Below are 23,033 nucleotides of genomic sequence, written 5' to 3' on the forward strand. Positions count from 1 at the left end.
GCAAAAGAATGTGGTGTTGTCCACTTTTAGGATATCTTGTATTTTTATTTTAAAATCTATATTGATTATGCTGTAATTTTGTTATTGCTGATTTGTTTTTCTTCATAGTGCTTATGCTTGTGAAAAACTGGAAACTTAACTAAAGGATTACTTATGTACAGTAGATTCTATTCTAGGAGTGCAGTAGAACCCATACAAAGCTTAAATTAATACACATTAAACTACTGCAGGTCTAAGTCTAATCATAGCAGTATTTGAAAAATCCCTGCATTCTCCTGATCAGGACTTTGTGCTTGTGGAAATTTTGAAGAGCTAATAAACAGAATGAATTAACAGCAAAACAAAAATATTTTGTTCTGAAATTCATTTTGTTTTCCCATTGCTAATTTTTTCCTTTGTTTAAATTTTATGAGTAAAGATTGGTGTTCTTGGGTTTTGGTATTTGTGTTCTTGATTGTCATGATTTTTGCCATTCTTGACCTTTCATTTTCAATGAAGAACTAGCAAATCAATGAAAAACAGTTGAAAACGTCTTGGTTTGGAAGTCAAAAGTCTTTTGAAGTTGAATTGCAAACTTTTTCAGAGCACTGACCTTCTGTACAATACAGGATTTGTGATGTTTTGTTTAAAATTTGTAAGGATAAAATTTTGGCATATAAGTCTCCTTGATTTAATTCTTAAATGCTTAAAAAGTTTACTTTTATCCTAGGAAATGTCTTTCTGATGTATGGCTTTAATGCCTAAGGGAATCAGCAGGTATGAATCACACCAGGTGATGGAGGTATGATGGAGAAGATTGAAACAGTGATTAGGATTCTTAATTAACAGGAATCTACAGGCTATAAATTAGTGCTAGCAGAAGTAATTAAACTAGTTTATTTGAATTAAATGAAAAGCATGCTTAGTTTTTGGAGACGAACTTAATGTGAAGATTAAAAGGAAAAAAAAAGAAGATATTTGCATGTGAGGTGCAATACAGATACATTTCAAACACATTTGAAACAAATGAGACCAACTCATTTTTTTCTGCTGTTATGAGAAGTTTGTTTGTTATTCATTAAGTGATTTTTTTTCTTTTTCTGTTTCTTTTTCAATATGTGTACAGTATTTTCTTTTATTTTTTTTTTTCTTCTTGCAGTTTTTCTATTTTTATAAGGGCAGATGTAATGGATTTGGACTCAGACACGTAGGGCATAATGCTTCTTCCTGGTGTAGCTGTTTTTATAGCCACTTTATGGGAAAATACCTCCTGGGTTCAGAGAGGCAAATTATTCTTTCAAGGTGTCTCTGGTCAGAGAACCCCATGGGTTTTCACAGCTCTTTGTGTCTGTGTCTTTTACACCAGTGCACTCTGAGTGAATATGAAGCTTCTGGGCATCACACAGTTTGCAAATAGACTGTGCCCTGATTTTGAGCAAATGTTTGGTCATTAGGGATCGCTAGGACCTTCAAAGTTTTTTGAATTAATTAAATGGAATCATTATCCTGATTCTCTCTATAGCACTATTACAGGAAAGAGTCCTTTTGTGGTGTGGTATGCCAATAGGCATTAAAATTTACTTGGACTTTTTTAGGTTGATATTTTATCTCAGTCTAAGCAGTTGGTGGGCAGAATAGCAGAATAGGGTTTGGGTTTTTGTCTGTTTTTTTTTTTTTTTTCTGACTAGTAAACTTTCTATATTCCTCCCATAACTTCTTTCCCTTCTTTCTTTAGGAAGGTAAATAATAATTTTTAATAGATTCCCTTTTTGCCTTTCTTGTCTTGCAAATGTATTGTAATCCTACTATCTGATCTGACTCTGGGAGATAGAAAGCTGTATTACCTGTAGCATCTCTAAACACATCAAAATTACCTCCCTTAGTACCATAGGCTGATGCTTGCATCTAGCCTACTTCTGATTCCTTGTTCATCATCCATGTAGCATAATCTATTGTTCATATGTTTGATTAAAGTCTTCTTGATATGGATAATATCTCTAGAATTTGTTGAATCTGACTCTGAAGATGAGTCAGTTTTACTCCTCCTCCCTCTCCTACTCCTCCTGTCATTTCTGCATCAGAAGGAGTAATATTCTGAGTTCTTTTTTCCATTTTTTTTTTTTTTTTTTTTTTTAGAGATCAAAGGGAATTCAGTCTGAGGAAACCATATCCACACCATGCATCAAACAGGAAACTTTCAGAGTATTAGTGCAACCTATTGAACATTTTTGTGACCCTTTCCTTTCTGGCTTCTGACAGCTTCCTTGGAAGTTTTTTTCCCCTCTTTATCTTTTTGGTTCAAGAATCAGTAGATCTGAAAAGAGGAGTGCTAAGGAGACTGTTCCTTTTGATTAATAAGTGAATAGATTTGCTGTAGAGCCAAGAATGGAACATCTTGTAACTGTTGGCAACATTACTAAAAGAATAAGTATCCTCATGGAAGGGGAAGAGCATAACAAGAGTTTTGATCAAGAGAAAAGAAGAGTCTTAGGCTTTCAAGAGTTGTTGCAATAATGTAAACTGCTATTTTATTTTGGATATTGTCCAGTGACCAGAGGAACCAAAAAAATTCATTTTCAGTCTCATATGATTTTGAAACAGGACAGGTTTTTGGCTATTTGACTTCCTTTTTTCCTTTCTGGCAGAGCTAGCCTGACTTTGGATGTCTGATGCCAGAGTGTGAATTCATATTTTTTAGCTCAGGAGGTTGCCATTGCAAATCTCCATAAGACAACTCTTTTTTTTTTTTTTTTCCATACTGAAGTGCTCATATCTGTACTGCTAAAGAACACTGGAGTGTACCATGCAAGACATTTAGGGAAGCTGTTTCATTCAGTTCATCCTGGAATTAGCAGTGAGAATGAAAGTTCCCACTGAACATCTTCCATTCAGAGAAGATGAGCCATGCAGAGCAGCTCCCTATTTTAATTTCTCTAATGGTTGTACAGTTATAGTTGGTGAATGCTACTCCTCATTCTCTACTACTACTCCTGTAAAGAAGATGCCAGGGAAGTGGCTGGAGGACAGCATACTCTGGCTGTCTCCCTAGTTGTGTTATGACTGCATGTTGTTCCTGATTGTGACAAGTAAAAGCATTTCCTTGTTTAGGCCCTGTATTCTCTAAGACTGGGACAGAAAATACTTCCTGGCTGCATCCCATCATAGATCTGCTGCATCCAACAGACTTTTGATGCTGTAGAAAATCTGTCAGTCTGTGTAGATTCACAATCTGCTCCTAAAAGCCAAAGATTACCATGCATGAAAGAAGCTTTACTATCGAGGAAATAATTTCTCCAGGGTCTACTTATATCAACAGTTTCAGCCATTTTGTTCCCCTCCCCAAGACAAGAGAAGCTAATAAACATACAAGGACACAATTACTTTGGTCAAAATCAACCTTGAATTCAGTAGATTGTTTAGGTTCTGACTGCAACATTTGTCCCTTGGACACAGTGGTTCCTTCTGAGTCACAGACATCAGTGCAGTGTTTATAAAGCACAGTCTTGATACTCAAATGCAGTGGTAGAAAACATTTGTTGGACCAAGGTCCCTCTGATCAGAAGGATTCTAGAGTTTGTATACAAATTTCAGTGAACATGAAGGAATTTCATTAATTTCTGCTTTTCTGACTGATTTGGAAAACAGTGAGTATAATCTAAAGCAAAGTTCTCTGTAGTATTTAGAGATGTCCAAACTGATTCTGTGTGTTAGAAGGGAATACACATAATATAGTCTGTGTGAATACAAGTGTATATGTGCATCTATTTATGTGTCTTTCAGGACCTGGGCAAAACTAATTTGGCATGCATCCTGTTATTCTAATAACTGGATGTTGTGGTAAGGTTCCTTTCTAGATTGGAGGATGTAATTACCAAAGGAATGATGCTAGGTCTGTCACTGGGTGATTCAAAGGGAGGTTTGGGACAATAATTTTTGTCAAGATATCTTCCTGTCTAATCAACATAATATTTGGGAAGAGTTATTTAATAACCCTTAAAAAAAATAAAATACCCATGTAACACAATCTTTTAATAAGATGTCAGAATTCCAGAAAGGGAATGCTTTTTTTTTTTTGGAACAGATACACAATCATTGAAATATCATAAATATATAAACCCAAAAATTATAATTAAGTATATTACCATCAATCAATAATATAATTATAAATTATAGGATTAATAAATATATATACATACGGTAATTTATAAAATATTCTATCTGTATACCTATATTTTTATACCTATATAAAAATAAGACATATTTCTGAGTTTTTCTTTCATCATCTTCTTACTGAAAAGTTTTTTGCTTTTTTTTTTCTAAGCTTTATTCATTCTGAAAACTTTTAAATGTAAGGATACATCTTAAATATCATTTTTTCTTGCTGTGTGATGATCTATGGCAAAAGAGAAGCTTCCTTGATTTTTCTATTATTATGTGACTAATTGGATGCAGAGCACACAGAAGAACATTAGTATATCACATGAGCTACATTATTGGTCTTATAACCTGAGTCGGAAGTCAAGTGACATTTCCCAGATCAGGACTTAAAGCATGTGCCAACTTTATTAAAATTGTGAGACTGTCATGAATTTTGCCCCATGAGCACTAACATTTCACTGACATGGAATTGCCTGATCTGATTACTCCAAGCACACCTGGAGGCTGTTTCTGCTGGGTCACAAGGCTCTGGCTCCTCTTCAGCCACTGCAGACCTGTCCTTTCCAGGCTGGAAGCTGCTGTGCTCAGCTGTTGGGGCTGGGGCTGAGGCTGGAACTGGAACTGGGCCTTTCGGAGGCAGACAAGGCTGCTGTGATGCTGCCAGAGCTGCACACTCTCCTCTTGCTGCTAGGAAGGGCGTAGATTGTTGGAGGACATGACTTCTGCTTGCTCACAAGGAATAAAGATCCAGTTTCTGCACTGGCAGGAACACAGTGTCTTGGATTTGGGGTGGGTGTTTTGTTTCCTACTTGATGCAGAATTTCTGTGTCCTTTGGCAGATAGCAAAGACAAGGGATCTGCTCCCCTAAGTGGTGGAACATCACTGTGTCTCCTGGCTGATAGTACAAGACTTGATTCCTACTGGCTTTGAGGAGGGGAGAAAAGAGGAAGGAAAGCTTCTATTTTTTGAGTTCACACTGCAATACTTAATTTGTAGGTAGACAGTTCCTGATGTGTATAAAATAATATCCAACCCTGATAAAACACGCTATTAATTTCAGTTGAAAATGCCTTTGCATTACCAAAAGACTAAAAGGAAAATTAAAAGCTGACTAATATGCTTTCTGCAAACATTCTCATTTTGTTAATTATCTTCTGTAAACAGATATTTTGATCTGATTTTTTCATCGAATTTTATAATAAATTTTATTAATCTTACAGTTTTCTCTTCATATGTCTAACTCTTCAGAGGGTGTCTAAACCTTGCTGTGTAACAAAATTAAAAATTTGTGACAAACATCCACTAGCTATAACAATAATAATAGTAATAATAAATCCCTCATATCTGTTTAGGGAGTTGACTATGCTTGTGAAAATTTAGACTTATCTTTACAGCAGATGATGGCTGTGAATTGCTTTGGCATATTATCTTCTGTGGACTTACAATGTCATTAGTTTAATGTTTATTATGCTTCATTAACCATATACAAGTTGCTAAATGATTTAATTTTCATAAATGTAAGTTATCTTTGCATAATTCTAATAATTAGAATATTTTACTTAGAACTTTGCTCTGTCTCAAAGTCAGTGAGAAGAAATTGCCTGTTAATGGGAAAACCTGCTACTATTAGAGATATATTTCACATAGTTTAGTATTTTTCTTGGGGCCCAACCAGATGTTGAAGGAGGTGAAAAAAATAAGATTTTATATTTGTAAATACTAATGCTGCTCATTTTGGGCAAACTAAGCAAATTCTTATATTTCAAACCTATTTTGTCAGCAATCTTGTTTCCTTGAGTTAGGAGTTGCAGTCTTCTGATAACAGTTCTGTTTGAAAGCCTGCATGTTACAATAAACAAAGCACAAGCTCAGATGTTTAAAATAGACTGTTGCAGACATGCTTTGCTTTTACATGGGTTGTATGTGTACCTGTCATATTTATCATGAAATATTGGGATTTCTTTACATGGAAAAAATTGATATTTGAATAAAATTATCTCAGGGTGAAGTATCAATAACTTTAATCGTGACTGAAAACAGGGCTGTTCTTGGCTCTCTTACACATAGTTTCTATTAACTAAGTTTCACCAGTCAACACATGATGAGCAGGCTGATGTGCCTTGTTCAAAAACACAGCTAATAGCTGTGAGGATACAGAGACTTTCAGTCTGTAGTCACACCTACTTCTGTTTGTTTGGAGAGCAGATCAAGAGCTGTTTGGAATAGTCAGAGTGGTTAGTGAAGCTGTGAAGGGACACCCATCATCCCAAGTCAGATGTCAGTAAGGAGTTTCTGTGTATCAAAGGATTAGTCAATATCAGTCATCAATGAATATATTTTAGTTTATTTAAAATTTCCCCTGTTAAAAAGGGCTAATATGTGATAAAAACTAACACAAAATAAAAAGAAAATGGCTAGACAAGCCTTAGTATTTGAGCTGAATATATAATGCAAAAACATACAGAAATCAATTATATGACAAAATGAATTTTATTGTGGTTTCAATAATTCAGAAGAATAATAACATAGGGAGAAAACCTTTAAAAATGGGGGATTTTTCATTTAGTATTTCTCTACAAAGCATAGTTTATTTCTGCTAGCCTCCAGCTGAGTTATAGACCAAGGAGGATAAGCACCAAGGACTGCAATTGTACAAAATGTCCTTGCTGAGATACTGTTTCATCTCTTTTAGATCAGGCTGTATAATACTTGGGCTCAAATAACCTTTAAAATGCTTCTACTCTGAAATCAACAATGGTAAAGTTGATTTCATGCTTTCTCATGTTTCCTCATATGTCATTTTCTCCTCATTATTGAATTATACTGAGATATATTTTAAATGTGTGAGTACCCTTCCCATCTAATTCATATATGCTCCTCTCCCTCCTCCAACTCCATGCTCCCCACCCCCAGTTTTAACTTTAGAACAAACAATGTGCTTTGGCAAAGGATGAACACTTTTCCTGCCCACTGTTTTATAGTGTAGTCTTTTCTTTGATAACTCATTTTCTGGTCATAATGGAATTATCAAAACATTTACATTGGTACTTGGAGGTATCTTAGACTTCTGGGAAGAGGACCAGAACACATGTCCAGATGTGAAAGAGTGATGCTTGCAGAGCATTTTGAAGGATAGACCTTTAATGGGATCTTAAAAGTCATGGTGTCACTGATATTTAAATATGAGTCTGTGCAGAAACCACAGTATTTTTCTTCAGAATTTGTAAACTTACTTGGTCTAATAGTCATTCTGGCTTGCTATTTCAGTAACTATGCTGTAAAAAATAACTGCCCTTAAAAAACAGTCCTTAGGAATAAAATGTTTCATTAGCTCCCTTTAAGTGATTTAAAATAGAAATTATTTTAAGCAAAGTAAACCAAAGAATGAGTTAATGGAAAAATGAATCTGTCATGAGCACATCATGGCCCTCATACCTTCTAAAATATCAAGACTACTTTGAAAAAAAGCCCTAAGGGCCAGCCTCTTGATTTTAGCCTTATCTTTCCCATAGGAGTATTTATTATATAGAACTGAATTCTTTCTTTTTTTCTTTCTTTCTTTCTTTTTTTTTTTTCTTTAAACATGAATTACTTGATGTGGTTTTCCTAGAGGGACCTCTTGAAGTTTGTGGTAAGCTACTGGTTTCTTCGAATTTACTCCTTTTTGTACCCAGTGGGAATTTTAGCTGACCTTATTACATCTTCCATTAGATAGTATTAATGTATTTTCCTTTGTCTAATCAATCATAAGTGTGGAAGCAAAATTCTTTTTCTCTTCCCGTTATGTTGAACTTGCTGATTGCTCTTGCTTTCTTTCTTTCCTGTGCTATGAGCTCCTTGAACCAAGCTCATTTTATGAGAGCCTCCAATTCCTTACTTGGTAAAAAGCCAATTTAGGACAGCTGGTCCAATAAGTTATTTGGAGATTGCACATTTTTCTTTATGTAGGTTTTCCATTTTCTAGTGTATTTTTCCTAAAAGTTTTCAAGTCACAACCAAGAGAGTATTTTTTAAAGAAAAAATATACACCTTTTTCTTTAATTAGAAGCTGAATGCTAAAATTCAAGTTCCATCCTCACATTTTTCCCTTGCTCCAGCATGGATCCTCCACATAGCTTACAGTCTTTCAGGATAAATCTGTTCCAACATGGGCTCTCGGTGGGCCACAGTTTCTTAAGGGATATCCACCTGCTCTGGCATGGGGCTCCTCCATGGGCTGCAGTGTGGATATGTGTTCCACTGTGGTCTTCTCCCTGGTTTGCTGAGTGGCAACCTGCTTTGCTGGGCCCCTTTTCAGGCACTGCATGGGAATCTCTGCTGCAGTGCCTGAAGCACCTCTTCCCTCCCCTTCACTGACCCTGGTGTGTAGGGCTGTTTCTTACACTTTTTTCCTTGTCCTACTTCACTTCTCATGGTTTTGCTCTTTCTTAAATACAAATTCCCAGAGGTCCTGTCTTTGTGGGCAAGGGGCTCAGCTATGCCCTGTGGTGGGTGGCATGGAGTCATACGGAACTGGCCATGTCCAGCCCAGGGCAATCCCAGCCTCCTGTCACAGACCCCCAAGCAGCCCCCAAGGCCTGGGCACCGACAGCCTGTTCAGTGAACCAGGACTGGGTTTGTCCAATAGCAGCGGTAAGTGATTTGTCATCTTTCTTTCTCCTCTTTCCTTGGTTCCTGGTGCATATTCTAGGCAGTTGTCCCATCAAGAGGCAGGACAGCACATTGCATACCATGAGTATCAGTCCATGTGCCACTGGAGGTGACAGTGGCCCTTGGTTAAACCACCACACTGATGGGAGCCTTGTGCTACGTATGAACCTCCGAGAGTATAGCAGAGTCTTGATTTCATTCTACATTTTGCCAGCTGATAATGCTGAAAGAAGTCATCCTGGAAGGCCCTGGAGATTCATCCCTCTAAAGAGTAGCACTTCCTTGGAAACTGCTGAGCTCTCTTGCCTCTCACAGTCATGTAACAGTTTGCTGGTCACTGAGCATCCTGATTCATAAACGGTTTCCAGCCCTGACATAACTGAAAAGAACTCATGATTTTATGGGTTTGGGTTGTTTTGGTTTTTTTTTTTTTCTGTTTGTTTTTGTTTGTGTTGTTTTGTTTTGTTGGTGGTGGGTTTTTTTTGTTTTTGTTTAGTTTTGTTTGGTTTTTAGGTTTTTTGGTTTGGATTTTTTTATTTGTTGTGGTTTTGTTTTGAAATGCAAACAAGACATTGGCAGAAGTAGGAAAAAAACCAAGCCTAACCCAACCAAACAAGAAAACCTCAGTCCTTGAAGCATCAATTTACTTTTCATCCAATAAGTTATTTCTGATTTCTCTGAAAACTGATTTTTGTCCTACATGGAAGGACATAAGCTTGACCCTTGAGTCAAATTCAGTTTGATAAAATTCAAACACGTTTCATTCACTGTGATTTTTGAGCCTGTATGAGTATGTTGCATTTTTATGCAAATGTATTGAAAGTTTTAGAATTAGAATAAGAGTGAGTAAGCACTGAAAATTGAATCTGGTGATAAGGAGGTGATAAAAGTTTACTGCAATTGAGTTAGCAGACTGAACCTTTATTTATCAGGTTATTTAGGACGCTTGGGGCTGAGATTTTTTGTATATTCTTGGTAATCTTTGTTCAGAATGAAGTATCTAAGTCCCATGTAGCTGAAGGGATACCAATTCTGATTTTTTTTTTTTTGTAGAGTAATATGTAGTGTTATTTTGTAGACAGAGAATGGAATTAAGAGCAATTCAAGTAGTTTTTTTTTTTTGTGTGTGTGTGTTTGTCTCAGTTTTCTGTAGTAATCTCTTTTTCCACATCTCTCCAGACCCTGAATTTCAGGACAGGTACTGAGGGGATGAAATCCCCCCATTGTAGAGGAAGATCACATTTGAATCCACGGGACCCAGTGAGATGCATCCCAGAGTCTTGAGGGAACTGGCTGTTATAGTTGCTAAACCACTCATTTCAAATATTGTGGCAGTCACTGAAGTCGTAAATAAGGCTATCTCTTTAAAGGGAAAGTGTAGATGGCTTACACTGAGACACTACATTTAAAAGGTAGCTTCTAGTGCCTTCAAAATAATGGGTAAATAAATGCACTGATATAGGTGGTACCTTAGTGGGAGGAAAAAAAAAGGAGAATGCACTTACCCCTGGTCTTTTATCTACTTAAAGCAGTGATTCTGTACTCTCTATCTTTCTTTATCCCTACTACCCTTCAACATGGAAATAATTTTTAAAATGAATTATACTTTGAAAATGGTGGCTCAGAAAAAAAGGATTCTCTCTATGTGTCTGTATCATGACAACCCAGATTTACAGACAGATTTCTGTGTACATGCTACAACACACTGATTTCAGCTAAGGACTTGAACAAATCTTTTGTTGTGATCTATTTAGGAAAAGCATTATTATAATAACTAGTCTCTAAGATCAACTTTCAATCAAGAGTAGATGCTTGGACTACTTTCTGTAACCTACAAAGCCATACTTTTATCAAACATTAACCACTTTTCCCTCCATTTTCTTTCCCTTTTGAATGTCAATGATTGAAACCAACAAAAATATATTTAATAAATATACACATCATTAAATAGAAATCAAGAAAGTTATTATTTAAATTTGGAATTAAAGCTCAAAATCAATTTTAATTACAATATTTCTGTGACATTCTTTTCCATTTGTATGCTTCGTTTAGATGTGTGCCTAACGTAGAATTTAAATAATAATTTAAAAAAAAAAAGAAGGAGAAATTATTTTTTACATCTTAGAAATCTAGCCTGATTGATCTTTTCATAAAATGTATTGATAAAGGAATATTATCATTATTCATATTCTTGTAAGACTCAGTGATTTTTAAAATTGAGTAGCTATGGAAACACAACTGGGTAACATAAGGAAGAAAGTATAGGGGTAAATTTACAGTTAGTCTTCTAAGAAAAAGTTATTTCTGTTTTTACAGTATAATGGAGCTCAGTTTTTTTATCTAATCTCTTACCTGTTCATGTGTGCAGGTGTATTTTATGTACATATATGCATGCACATATTGAACATACTGAATCAAAATAAAAGAAATATTTACTTTTTTTACATAATTTCTAGTATTTTGGGTGATTTTTTTGTTTGGGGTTTTTTATTGTTTGGTTGGGTGTTTTGTTTTGGCTTTTTGTTTTTGATTTTGGTATTTTTGTTTTGGTTTTATTTTTTAATTCAGTAAATTCTAGCCAGAAAACTCACTAGCTTCTCCCCCTTCATTTTTGTTTCATGGATTTTTTTTTCCTAAATGAGAGTTGAGTAATCTTCCTAAATTATAAGTTATTTTAAAAGGCAAATTTCTAAAGCATTGTGGTAGAATACTCTAGTTGTCAAGGCATTAGAAGGCTCACAGATGGATTATTGGACCAAAGTGTAATAAAAATGTTACAAATGTAAGGTAAAGTCAGTTACTTGTTACTGTATAAAGCATATGTTGTTTTTAATGTGATAAATCACAGAACTCGTAGGGGTTTGCGTAGTATTTGGCACACATTCTGGTGTCTGTCTTTTATATTGCTTGTGAACATGGACTAAAATATGTATTTGCTTTATTAGAAAATATTCCCCAGGTATTTTTGGACAATGCTTTCATATAATGACCTGCTGGGTAATGTTTTCTCTGCTGTAAATCACTGTGAATCTCAACCTGCTATTTTTCCTTAGCATTTCTAATCCACATTAAGATATGCGTCTTTGTATGATGGAAAATGTGTTGAGTTCTGTAGTGTAATAGCAGCAATTTTTTAAATTATGCTTGCTTTCCCTCAATATCTAAAAACCTTCAGATATTTTAAGCAAAAAGGTCAGGGAGATTTTGAGCTTTTTTACTTTAAACTTTTGAAATTTGTAGATTGTGACTTTCTTTGGAATAAGAGTACTTATCTTTCTGACTCAAATCAGCATTTCTTGGGAAAGAGGTACCTCTTTTCCTGAACCCTTTTTTTTTTTTTGCCCACATTTCCTGCACTCATCTTCTACTATCATGTAGAGGAAGTTGAATGGGAAACTAAGTCCCAAAATGTATTCTCTTTGTTCTGATGCAACCTCTAAAATGCATCAGATGTCAAGCTATGCCCACTGTGAGCAATTCATGAAGAAATTGCCTCAACATTTTGATCACAGTCAGGCTTTTATTAAGAAAGTAACTGGTATAGAAAGACACCTTTAGAAGTGTGAAAACAAGAACACAATGAAGTAAAAGTGATGAAATTGAGCACAGCGCTAGCACAGTACAGCTGCTGTCCCTGGCAGTGACTGTGGCCTTCAACAATAGTCTATGACTGCAAGGAAAGCCCCACTCACTATGGGGAAGTAATTTCTGTTGGTTAATGTTCATTTTAATATCAATGAAGAGTTCAAGCCAGAATCCCATCTGTGAAAATCTCTGAACTTTGGTAGGTTTCTGTGTTCATGAAATGGTAATATGAAGCCATTTTATTTTTAAGATTTACATAAAGGTACACTTTACCTTGTCTGGCTTCAAAAGTCATTTTCTATATATTCTGAATCAATGTTGAAGACAGAGCTTTGCAATCAAAATAATATATTCAGCACTTCAAGGAAGACAAAAAAAATAGGGTTAACTGAACACAGAAATAATTTGCACTTTAGAAGGTAAAATTGCTTTTTCCTTCCCTGGAGTTTGTATGGTAGAGGAGACTCCTCATTTTCAGCGGAATTTTCAGTGTGCATTATGGCAACACAAAAGCACAAGTATTGTCTTTGTTTCCCATTATTTTCCTAATAGAGTTTATACACTGAAACTTACTTCCACCTGTGTCTTGCTGAAGGATGAATTCAAGTCCATCAAATGTTTCATATCCTTGCAGTGTTCTGAAGTTCTGCAACCCAGAGTCAGCAGACTCAGTAGCATTTTGTCTGTCACTCACAAGCTGGCTCATGTGCTTTATAGTGTACAGAACAGGCATATATATGGATAAAGTCTAGATTCAACCTGATGGCTTAAAACAGGTAAATGTCCTCATTTGGACTGGGTAGTTACCATGGACCCAATTATCCATTGCCTACCACCTCTCATGGTCATTTACAGCTATGTGAGAAGGTGTGGAATGCTACGCAATTTAAAGTCCTTTCAACCCTGGCATGTTTATATGACTAAACTATGAATCTATGGAGTATCAAGCAACTGATATTTATGACATCAGCCTTTCAGTGTTGCAGGAATTCCAAAGTTAAATTTGATGAGTGTCAAGCCCTTGAAGGACCTAGAACCTTTCTTGTTTTATTTTAGTCTTCTAATGAGGTTGAAGAGGTGAGGACCAAAAAAGTGTTCATTAACAACAGCCTTAAAGTCTTTATAAAGATGGTTCTTGATAAAAGCCACCCTAGTGTCTTTTCTCTTGTCCTGTGCTCACCCTTCAAGGCTCCTTTTGGGTTTGCAGGTTGATGGTTTATGGCTTCTCCTAGCCCACAGTCAGTACAGCTGTACAATCACTGTCATGAGGTTTTTGCTGAGCGAACTGTGATGTTCATAATGACAATCCCCACCTCTTCAATTCTGGGACCTGTTTGGGTTTATTTTCATGTGTTTCCTTGCCCAGGCTGCTACCTTCTGGCAGCTTTCAGCTCAGGGCACAGTTTGTGGGCCTTTACTAGGACTGACAGAAGTTGTTGTTACTGGGTACTCTTTATTTTAAAAGTGGATTTGTATAATGTCAGCCACATAGATTTCAGTGAGGATGAATCTATGTCTTCAAGCAAAATATCTGTCCCAATACTTCCGAGAGTCAAGTTTATATTTCCAAGACATTTTGGATTATTTGTTCCAGGTGTCATGGTCTGTCTTACCATTCCCTCCAAATATGAGATCTTTACACTGGAAATAGCTGAGTAGTTTTAATTTATGACAGCAGCTTATTTTCCTGCTGAACCTGAGTATATGAACTGCCTATAAGCACTCTTTGCAGCCTAAGAAACATGAAATAGAAGATGGGAACTGCAAAGAATACTGAAATCCTTATGAAAGGTTCATGGCAAGTGGGAGCAGCAATGCGTGGGTTGCTGACATGACATGGATTTAGGTATGAGCAAGGGAGGAACTGAGGTCAGTGATACAGGTACTGGATGAAAGAGGGTGGATAGCAATTCAGTGCTGCCGAAGCAATGAAGGTAATGAATACTTGGGGATGGCTGAGGTGCAGTCTGTTGTTACTGAATCAGGATTTGATGTGTGTGTGTGTGCATGCAGGGAATTTGCAATAGCACTGACAAGCAGAAGTTCTCATGCTGTTTTGAGATGTGTGGAGCTGGAAAGAGCACTAAATAAAAGCAGTAGCTTCAGATGCAGCAGAACACAGCCTGCCACTCTCTTCATGCCACATGAGCTTCCATCTTTATGTAACATCCACAGGTTTTTCTTTATTGCTTAATTTAGCAATAAAGCTAGATAGAGGTAGCTCTAATTAATAGCCATAATACAGGATGGCAAAGAGTCAGGTCAGCAATAGCAGATGAGTGGCATTTCTCAGAACTTAATGGTGAGCTGTGGGTTGGTGGAGTCTCTTGTGGAGAAGCCACATATGTGCATATTAGAGTTCATTAAAATTTGTTTTTTCAATCTGAAGCTATTGTACATACATAGTGATAGACAAGATGAGCAGAGATAAAAAAAGTTGTGAGGTAGATTAACTTTTTTCTTAGAATAATTTTATCTTCTATAAAGAAAAAATGTCATGAGTTGGGGTCATTCTTTCAGGGAGTAAAAGTTAATGTATGATTTTTGAGAAGCTCTTGAAATAGTATTTATATTTTCCTTTAGTATAATATACTGAAATAGTTGTCCTGGATCAGAAAGAATTATTATCATTAACCCTTAAGACTCTTGGTGTGACTTGCATTTTTTGAATCTCAAGAGACGAGTAGAACAGGATATACTGTCCTAAAATATGTAATTGATTGTAGCCTTGTGCAAAGAAGAAACTGGTATGTAAAACCTCTGTCCTTTATATGCTAACTGCTGACTTAAAGTTGATTTTCAAGCCAGAGTTTTCAAGAGCTTATCTTCTTTGAACTGTGCTTTTTTCCCCAGTTTTCCAATGCTTATGTAGCTCCTACAATTTGCTTGTAAAGAGGAAGCCTTGGTTTGAAATTTTGTTTCAAAATGGGAATAATACTGAGAAAAATCTGAGAATCTGAGAATCTGAGGGACTCAAAATTTGGAATCACTTGTTCGTTAGCTTTAGTTCTACACTGAGCAGCAGCAATGCTTTCCTCAGTCTCAGTTTTGAAGGGTAGATTATTATGAAGAAACATGCTTCTGAAAGTAGTCTGTTATTTTCTCAGCAGACAGAGAGAAAATATATTTTGCCTCTTAAAATCTGTGCACATTTTTTTCATTATTATTTATTTATTTTTCCATTCAAGAAAGGTAGGTAGGAAAATTTATCAGAATCCCAGAGTGGGTTTGAGAGAGATGTAGCATATCTCTATCCATCCTTGCCCTCAGAAGTAACAGCTTCAAAACATGACAGTGGCAGCTTTCAGTTGCTGCACTGCACTGCAGTATCAGCTCCTTTCCAAGCAACAGCTGATCACTGCAACCTGCTCAGTGCGTGGTGGAAAAATCCACGTGCTTGTGTAGGTGGAAACATGTGTCAGCCTATTGTGCCACTATCCAATTCTAATAGTAATAGATGAGGCTTTGATGTTCATTTATTAGTAAGTGCTGAATTATGGAGAAATATTAAGAATCAATGATCCATCAAATGCAAGACCTGAGTTTCCTAGAAAACTGTCTGTTAGTTTGCTTACTGATTATTCATGCTGAGGTTTTTCCTGTATTTATCTATTTCTATGTATTAACTGCTCTTTGGCTCCCCATGTTGGAACAAATTTTTTTACTTCTTAACTTGTGAAATGCTTGAATTGTCAATCCCAGAAATGTTTCACTCAGTGATTACAGAATGCATCATTTATAGTAATTTTGAAATGCTTAATGTCAAAACCTTTGAATCCTCCTCTTCGATTTAGCAAGTAAACAGGTTTGCTATGAGAGAAAGGGTTTGAATGTGTCTGCCAAAGATCAGTGTCTATGAACTGTTCTAAGTAATTATTTCTACTGTTGATTGAGTTGACTTATGTTTTGCCATGAATATGAACTGGGGTGTTGGGTTTCCATTTAGCTTATGCACAGTAAAACTGGCAGAATGTATTTTCATCTATTTTTGATACTGCCAAGCTTCAGTTGCCCACCTATAAGTGCATTTTTCAGTAAGTCTTTTATTCCAAAAGAAGTGGATTGTATGACTCTGTTTATATACCTAGTGGTACATCTGAGGGCACACCATGAAAACAGAATACTCTGCTGTAGGCCTTGATGATAGTGCCAGTCTTCAGAAAACACTTGGAAAAGTGTAGAGGAAGGATGATATTATAGATGATGAAGAGATTTGGGATTTGAAATAATTTCATCCTGTCATAGTTGTTATGTGAGACTGGAAAAGCTACACTGTCTGTCAATCCATTTGTAAAGTGGTACAAGCTATAGTTACCTTGTAGAGATTTAGTAAAAATAAATTAATCATAGTTGAATGGAGTGTTGGGAGATTTGAACCAAAAATACTGTCATTTACTGTAAGTGTTGCATAAAATTTAGAGAGTAGGAATGTTTATTGCAGTATACTGCGCTCACTGGCAAGACACCATTTTGGGGTATTTATATGCATTCTTCTTTTATTTGTTCTACTTATATGTTCTTCATTCTTACTTTGTGCAGTTCAAAAATCTTTTAACATACCCTTTTATTAAGTTAATTTTCTTTCTCCAGTTGTTACAACTTACTTTTTTTCGCTGACCTTCCTGGATCAACATTCCCTTTCTGGGAGATGATGTGGCTGAGAGCTGTGAATGAATTTCATTAATTGTCTCCTCCTCTCCCTAGCTCCTCTTCTATCCCTCCTCTGCCTGAAGCTGTACTATTATGAAAAAAACTCAAGACTGTGAAAAATTATAATTTACATTTCTTTTCTCTTTAAAATGTGTTTTTCCTTATTGGGGTTCCCTGTATTGGGGTTCCCAATATTCCGACGGAGACCTGCCCGGATGAGTCTCTGTGTGGTCGCAGGGCCGAATTTGCCCCACACTGGGCGCCAAATATTGGGGTTCCCAATACTGGGGTTCCCAATATTCCGACGGAGACCTGCCCGGACTTGTCCTGCTGCTGAGTCCAAAAGGCGGCAGCTGGGGTGGTTTTACCCCAGCAACACCGTTCGGCTCACACAGAGGCTGCAGGCGGCTGCAAGCTTGCCAGAAGCCCCAGCGGACAGTATTCCTCGGTGGAGAGACTTTAGGTGATGGTGAAGGAAGGAGTCACTTCTGCCAGAGGGTTCGATCCAGAGTGTTTATTCCAGCTACAAAGTTCTGAATCCCGTCACAGCTCCAACAGAAGGGCTCGCCACGTGGCTGGAGTGTCCTTTTAACCCGGGGGTAGGGGGAGGGGCAGGGACAGGTAGCCACCAAACAGGTGAGGGGGAGGGGTCCCAGGAGGAGAAGAGGCACCTGAGTTGACCAATGACCACAGGGAACAGGGAGTATCTTTTGAATCTACCAATCATTCAACACCTTGTCTCACAGCCAGGGCTCCTGAGACTGGGGGCAGGGGGATAGGAGAGAGGACTTTACCTCTGGGAGGTAGGAGACACACCGCAACATTTCCTTAATATGAAAAGCCTTATCTAGCTCAATAGATATTTTTTCCAGAAATTATGTGCCGAGTTCATGTCTATGTATTTTTAAGTATTTATTTTAAAATCTGAAGGCAGTACAAAGTTTTCCGAGAATCTACTTTGGAGGTTGTATTGACCTCTAATTGTGGATTTGGCAAAAGATTTATAGAATTTCCTGTATACAGGTGCTCTTTGTTTCCTCTTGGTATTTTTTTCTGTGGATTTTTGTCTTTATTAGGGATTATTTGTCAGTTTTTGTTGAGCAGTGTGTTTTCATGTAGAAAGTCATAGCAGTTTCTTTTCTTTGTCATAAACTGTGGTTTCTGAGTTTGTTTTATTTCTTCTTTACTTTTTTTTTTTTTTTTTTTTTTTTTTTTTTAATACTGAATTATCTTTGGTTTTAAAGTTTTTAATATCAGTCTTCTTTCCAGTACTGTATGAACACTTTTGGTAAGAGATTGAATATATGCACCTTATTTAGAAATAGTATGTTCCATGAACATAACAGTGATCACAAAGTTTATTAAACCTAGAGAACTGTATATTCTGTTTGATCCATGAGTATAAGATACAACTAGAGAATGGTAAAAAGATCCTTTGTTTGCAACAGAAAGCAATTTTATTGTTTTGATAGCATGGAGATGCTAAGAGTACTAAGCACTTAGTCTCAGATCAAAATGAGTGATAAATTGGAGGAATGTTTTTCAGTCAGTAAGGTGAAGATCAATAAAGATAAATGCTAACTACTAAAATTTTGAAATGAGGAATCAAATGTTTGTGTTAAAAATAGGAAATCAATGTGTAACCATCAGTAGTGTATAAATATATATGGGTGTTAGAATAACCACAATTTGAAATTAATTAATGATGTGATTCTTCTGCATAAAAAAGAGCAAATAGCCCTGGAACATGCAGACAAGAATGTCATTTGGAACACATGGGAGTTGCTACTAAGCTTATTTTTCATTGACTAGGATATCACAAAAGCATTTTGTCTGGTCTTGGGCATTAGGCTTAAAGAAAGAAACAGATGAATTGAATGGCCTCCAGAGGAGAAAAACAATAATCAGCAGCAGATATTAGAAGGACAAAAGAACACTTCTTAGTACTCAGTAGAAAGGTTGAGAGGTATATATGTCAATATTATTTATTATTTATTATTTATAAAAAAAAGTTTATCTTCTAATGTAGAAAAGAATAGCATGAGCAGTGATGGTTCTGTTTCCCAAATGATAAAAAATTGAACAAAAATAATCAGCATGCTCCATAACACTGGGAATCTGAGACAAGCAAACTCTTTATGTGACAGCTAAATACTTGGAAAAACTCTAGGGCACCTCTGTCTCTGGACGCTCAAAATAGGTAAGGCAAATCTGTGTTAAGAATATTCAAAGGGTGTGGTGCCCTCCCCCAGAGTAAGGAGGATGCGTAAGTGATGCCTCACATTTTAGCTTTTCTATTTCTCAGATTCTATGCTGCTTTAGTGTGTGGTTCTGAACTTCATATTAGGGGGTAGTAAGCTCTCTTCACAGAGTAGGTAGAAAAAACCATTCCTTCTCTAGCTGGGGACTAAGGACAAATGATCCAAATCTCAGGCCCAAGAACATAAATAATGGTGGACTGAAGGGAGATAAACAAGAAGAATAGGACTTCATAACCTAAAGCTATAACTGGACAATTAACTCCAATATACTAATCGACCAGAACTTATTAAAGTAAGAGACCTTATGACCGGTCATCCATTTTGAGACCATTTTGGGTTCATCGTGGATATATCCCTGGCTGGGCTCTTGTACTGCCCAAATTGTATCCATTGAGGCCTTCTAATAAATTCCTTCTTTATTCTCTGTCTAGCCTCTGTTCTAAGTCAGCCTTCAGAAGGCATTAAAAGTGAGCTGAGTTTGACCCTGTCTGGAGGCCAGGTAGGGAGCAAAGACTCCTACCACTCCTACCACTGATTCCTGTCACTCTTCTCCTCAGTTGGACAGAGGAGAGTAAATGTAACAAAAGGCTCATAGATTGATATAAAGACAAGGAAAGTTGTCACTCATCAGTTACTGTCACAGACAAAACAGACTTAGCTTGAGGAAATTAATTTAATTTATTGCCAGTGAAAATCAAAGCAGGATAATAAGAAATAACACAAATTTTGAAAACACCTTCTTCTCCACACCCCTCCTCTCTTCTTGGGCTATACTTTCCTCTCCCAGCAGCATAGGGAGATAGGGAATGGGAGTTCTTGTCAGTTCATCGCAAGTTGTTTTTGCTGCTGTTCAGAGAGAGTTCTTCCCCTGCTCCAGCATGAATCCATCCCATGGGAGACAGTTCTCCACTAAATTCTCCAGTGTGAGTCTCTCCCACAGGCTACATTTCTTCATTAGCCGCTCCAGAGTGGGTATATTTTCATGGGTGCAGTTCTTGGGCTTCTCTCTCCATCCCTCTGTAGGTCCCTGACAGGAGCCTGCTCCAGTGCAGGCTTCCCATGGGGTCATATCCTCCCACTGAGCATCCACTTGCTCTGGCATGGTTCTTCTCCACGGGCTGCAGGCAGATCTCTGCATCCCTGGGGACCTCCACGGGCTGCAGCAGCACAGCTGCTTCACCATGGTCTGTGGAGGAATTCCTGCCTGGAACACCTCATCTCCCTCCTCTACTGACTTTAGTGTCTATATTGTTGTTCAACTCACATATTCTCACCCTGCTCTTCTCTGGCCACAATTACAAAAGCAAAATAACTTTATTTTCTACCTTCTTAAATGTGTTATCACAGAGGCATTACCATCATTCCTGACTGGACCAGCCTTGGCTAGCAGTGGGTCCATCCTGGAGCTGGCTGGCCTTGGCTCTGCTGGACATGGAGGAAGCTTCCAGCGGCCTCTCACAGAAGCCACTGTTATAGTCCCCCTACTACCAAAACCTGACCACGCAAGCCCAATATAAAATGGGATTACTATCTACGGGTTTAATTTTTAATTATTTTTATCTTTTATTGCCTATTTAAGCCAGTATGTGTTTCTGAGATGTGATATTGTAAGCTTTGAAAACACTTTAATAATTTTAGAAGACAAGGTTTTTATGAAGATATATTAAGAAGTTTTACACATATATATATATTAAAATACATAAATATGCACGTAAACACATATATTACAATGTGTAAATATATATTAATAAGTCTTCTTTATATATGTTTGGATAGATGTGTATGTGTGTGTGTGAGTGTGCATTTGAGTTTTATAAGAAAGAGATGTTGGAAAAATAAGCCAGTTCCTGGATACAAAACAATCTCTTCAAAACAGAAATAAAACACTGCATGTTGAAAATAGTTGCTCAGTTTAATTTATTTATGGTAATTTAATATACAGTTTGAGAAACAATGTAAAAGTTTTTTTGTTTTTTTTTTTTACCTGTGGGACAGTAGAAGCTGCTAGCAAGACTGGAGGTATTCAAGTTGTTAGTGCTGTGGGATGAAAAGAGACAGATAATTATTACCTGTGGAACATGGAGAAGTTATCTAGAGAGAAGATGTGAGTGTGATAATAATGTGTCATTGTTAGATCCATGATTTTTAGTATCTGGAAAAGCTATAAGTTTTAGTCCCAAAGCTTATCTTTTCAAATTATTTTGTATGTTTCTGTTGAGAAAGAGGTTGAATGATCAGAAATGTAAGAAATATTTTGTGAAAACATTTCTTCCATTAAGTGATGTCTTGTCTTTTACTGTTTCATATGTGAGTTCTGCTGGTACAGGAAGGTCTCTTCACTTTGCCCTACATAATTTTATAACAGTATTGGTGCTTTCCATGTGTGTGTGCACAGGATCCATGCGTTTGATGGCTCTGTTATGTGAGGTGTTTATGCCAGTTGTGAAAGGGCACCTTTTCTATTTTTCATTCTGGTGAAGATGTGTTTACTGCAGCATACGTTGATGGCAATTTTGATGATAAGTATGCTAGGGTGGAGGATTGTTTTAAAATTAGGCAGATGAGAGGAGGTTTGGGTTCCCAATTTATTCTTCAGTTACACTGAACCTTTTGCACTGAGGTAATTCTTTCCATTTTTGAAAATTAGACCACAGGTTCTTAAGTACACAATCTTTAAATCACGTTTAGTTGTTATAGAAAGTACTAATGCATTGTGACTATTCCAGCAGATTAGTAACAGATGTGGTTTAAGCCTTCTCATATTCGAAAATAATGTTTTTTACAATAGTAAATATTAGCTTTTGCACATATTTTAATACAGCAAAAATAAAACCAATCCTAGCCTAAAATATATATATATATAATAAAGTAAATTTCTAAGTACTGATTTCAAAATGTAGCTATAATCTATTGCAGAAGGTATTTCATGCATTGATTAAGAACCTTTGGTCTGAGGATCATAGAAGTTTTGATTATTTGCTCTTCTAGTCATAATAAATGGAAAAGACATTCTGGCTAAATGGCAGAAGGATATTGCTTTCAAAATAGTATAAGTCACTATAATGTTAATAGGAGAAAGACACTATACAAATATGATGGGTACTGTAATAGCATTCTGTATGAACATTGGAAAATGATTGTCTGTTCTAAGAGTAGGTGTGTAGTTGTGTTGCCAGCAGCATGTCTGGAAACAAAGGATGGAGAGAGAGGAAGAAAGGGTAGCTCTGTATGCTCCACTGCAAGGACAAGAGCTGCCACTGTCAGCTGTAAATGCTACAGTAGCTCTGCTTTGGCCTAAAGGGCCTGTTGGATTTCCTAATGGAATACCACTTCGAGACAAAAGAAGGACTTTGTGTCCTAACCCAGTGCTAGTAGCCATCACTGCATATAAAAAGCAGTCTCTGCTTTATCTGGACAGGATTGGCCTTTTTGAAAACCTTGAAGTGAGCAAACAACCTCTTTTCTTTTCTAGAGAAATTAGAACTGTCATTTATATTGCCATAACTCAAAGGAAAGCTTATATAACACAGCCTGGATTTAAGTACAAGATTAAAAAGCTTAGGTAAGCTTGTAGGCTTTTTTTTAATTTTAAACTAATTTGCTATAATATTTTGTCTGATTTGGCAAAAAATAGCTTCTAGATTCACTTGCTGACTGGTTTTAAAAAGGCTACTTGTCTATGTCATGACCACCTGATGGAGAGAAGGGTTTGCACTTAAGCCTTTGTGGTAATACCTGCTTTGATAGAC

General features: G+C 36.6%; 1 protein-coding gene across 12 annotated transcripts in view; it reads left to right on the forward strand.

Annotated features, from left to right (window-relative positions):
- Nucleotides 1-23,033, forward strand: part of TAFA5 (TAFA chemokine like family member 5) — a 472,577-nt gene that overhangs the window by 152,488 nt on the left and 297,056 nt on the right. The window contains exon 2 of one of the 12 annotated variants that reach the window (XM_068189766.1): nucleotides 7,749-7,769. The exons of the other annotated variants lie outside the window; for them this stretch is intronic. Coding sequence (XP_068045867.1) covers nucleotides 7,749-7,769 — 21 coding nt within the window. The remainder of the gene's footprint in view (nucleotides 1-7,748; nucleotides 7,770-23,033) is intronic. 12 annotated transcript variants of the gene reach the window in all.

This window comes from Anomalospiza imberbis, chromosome 5 (assembly GCF_031753505.1).
Source record: "Anomalospiza imberbis isolate Cuckoo-Finch-1a 21T00152 chromosome 5, ASM3175350v1, whole genome shotgun sequence".
Classification (NCBI taxonomy): Eukaryota; Metazoa; Chordata; class Aves; order Passeriformes; family Viduidae; genus Anomalospiza; species Anomalospiza imberbis.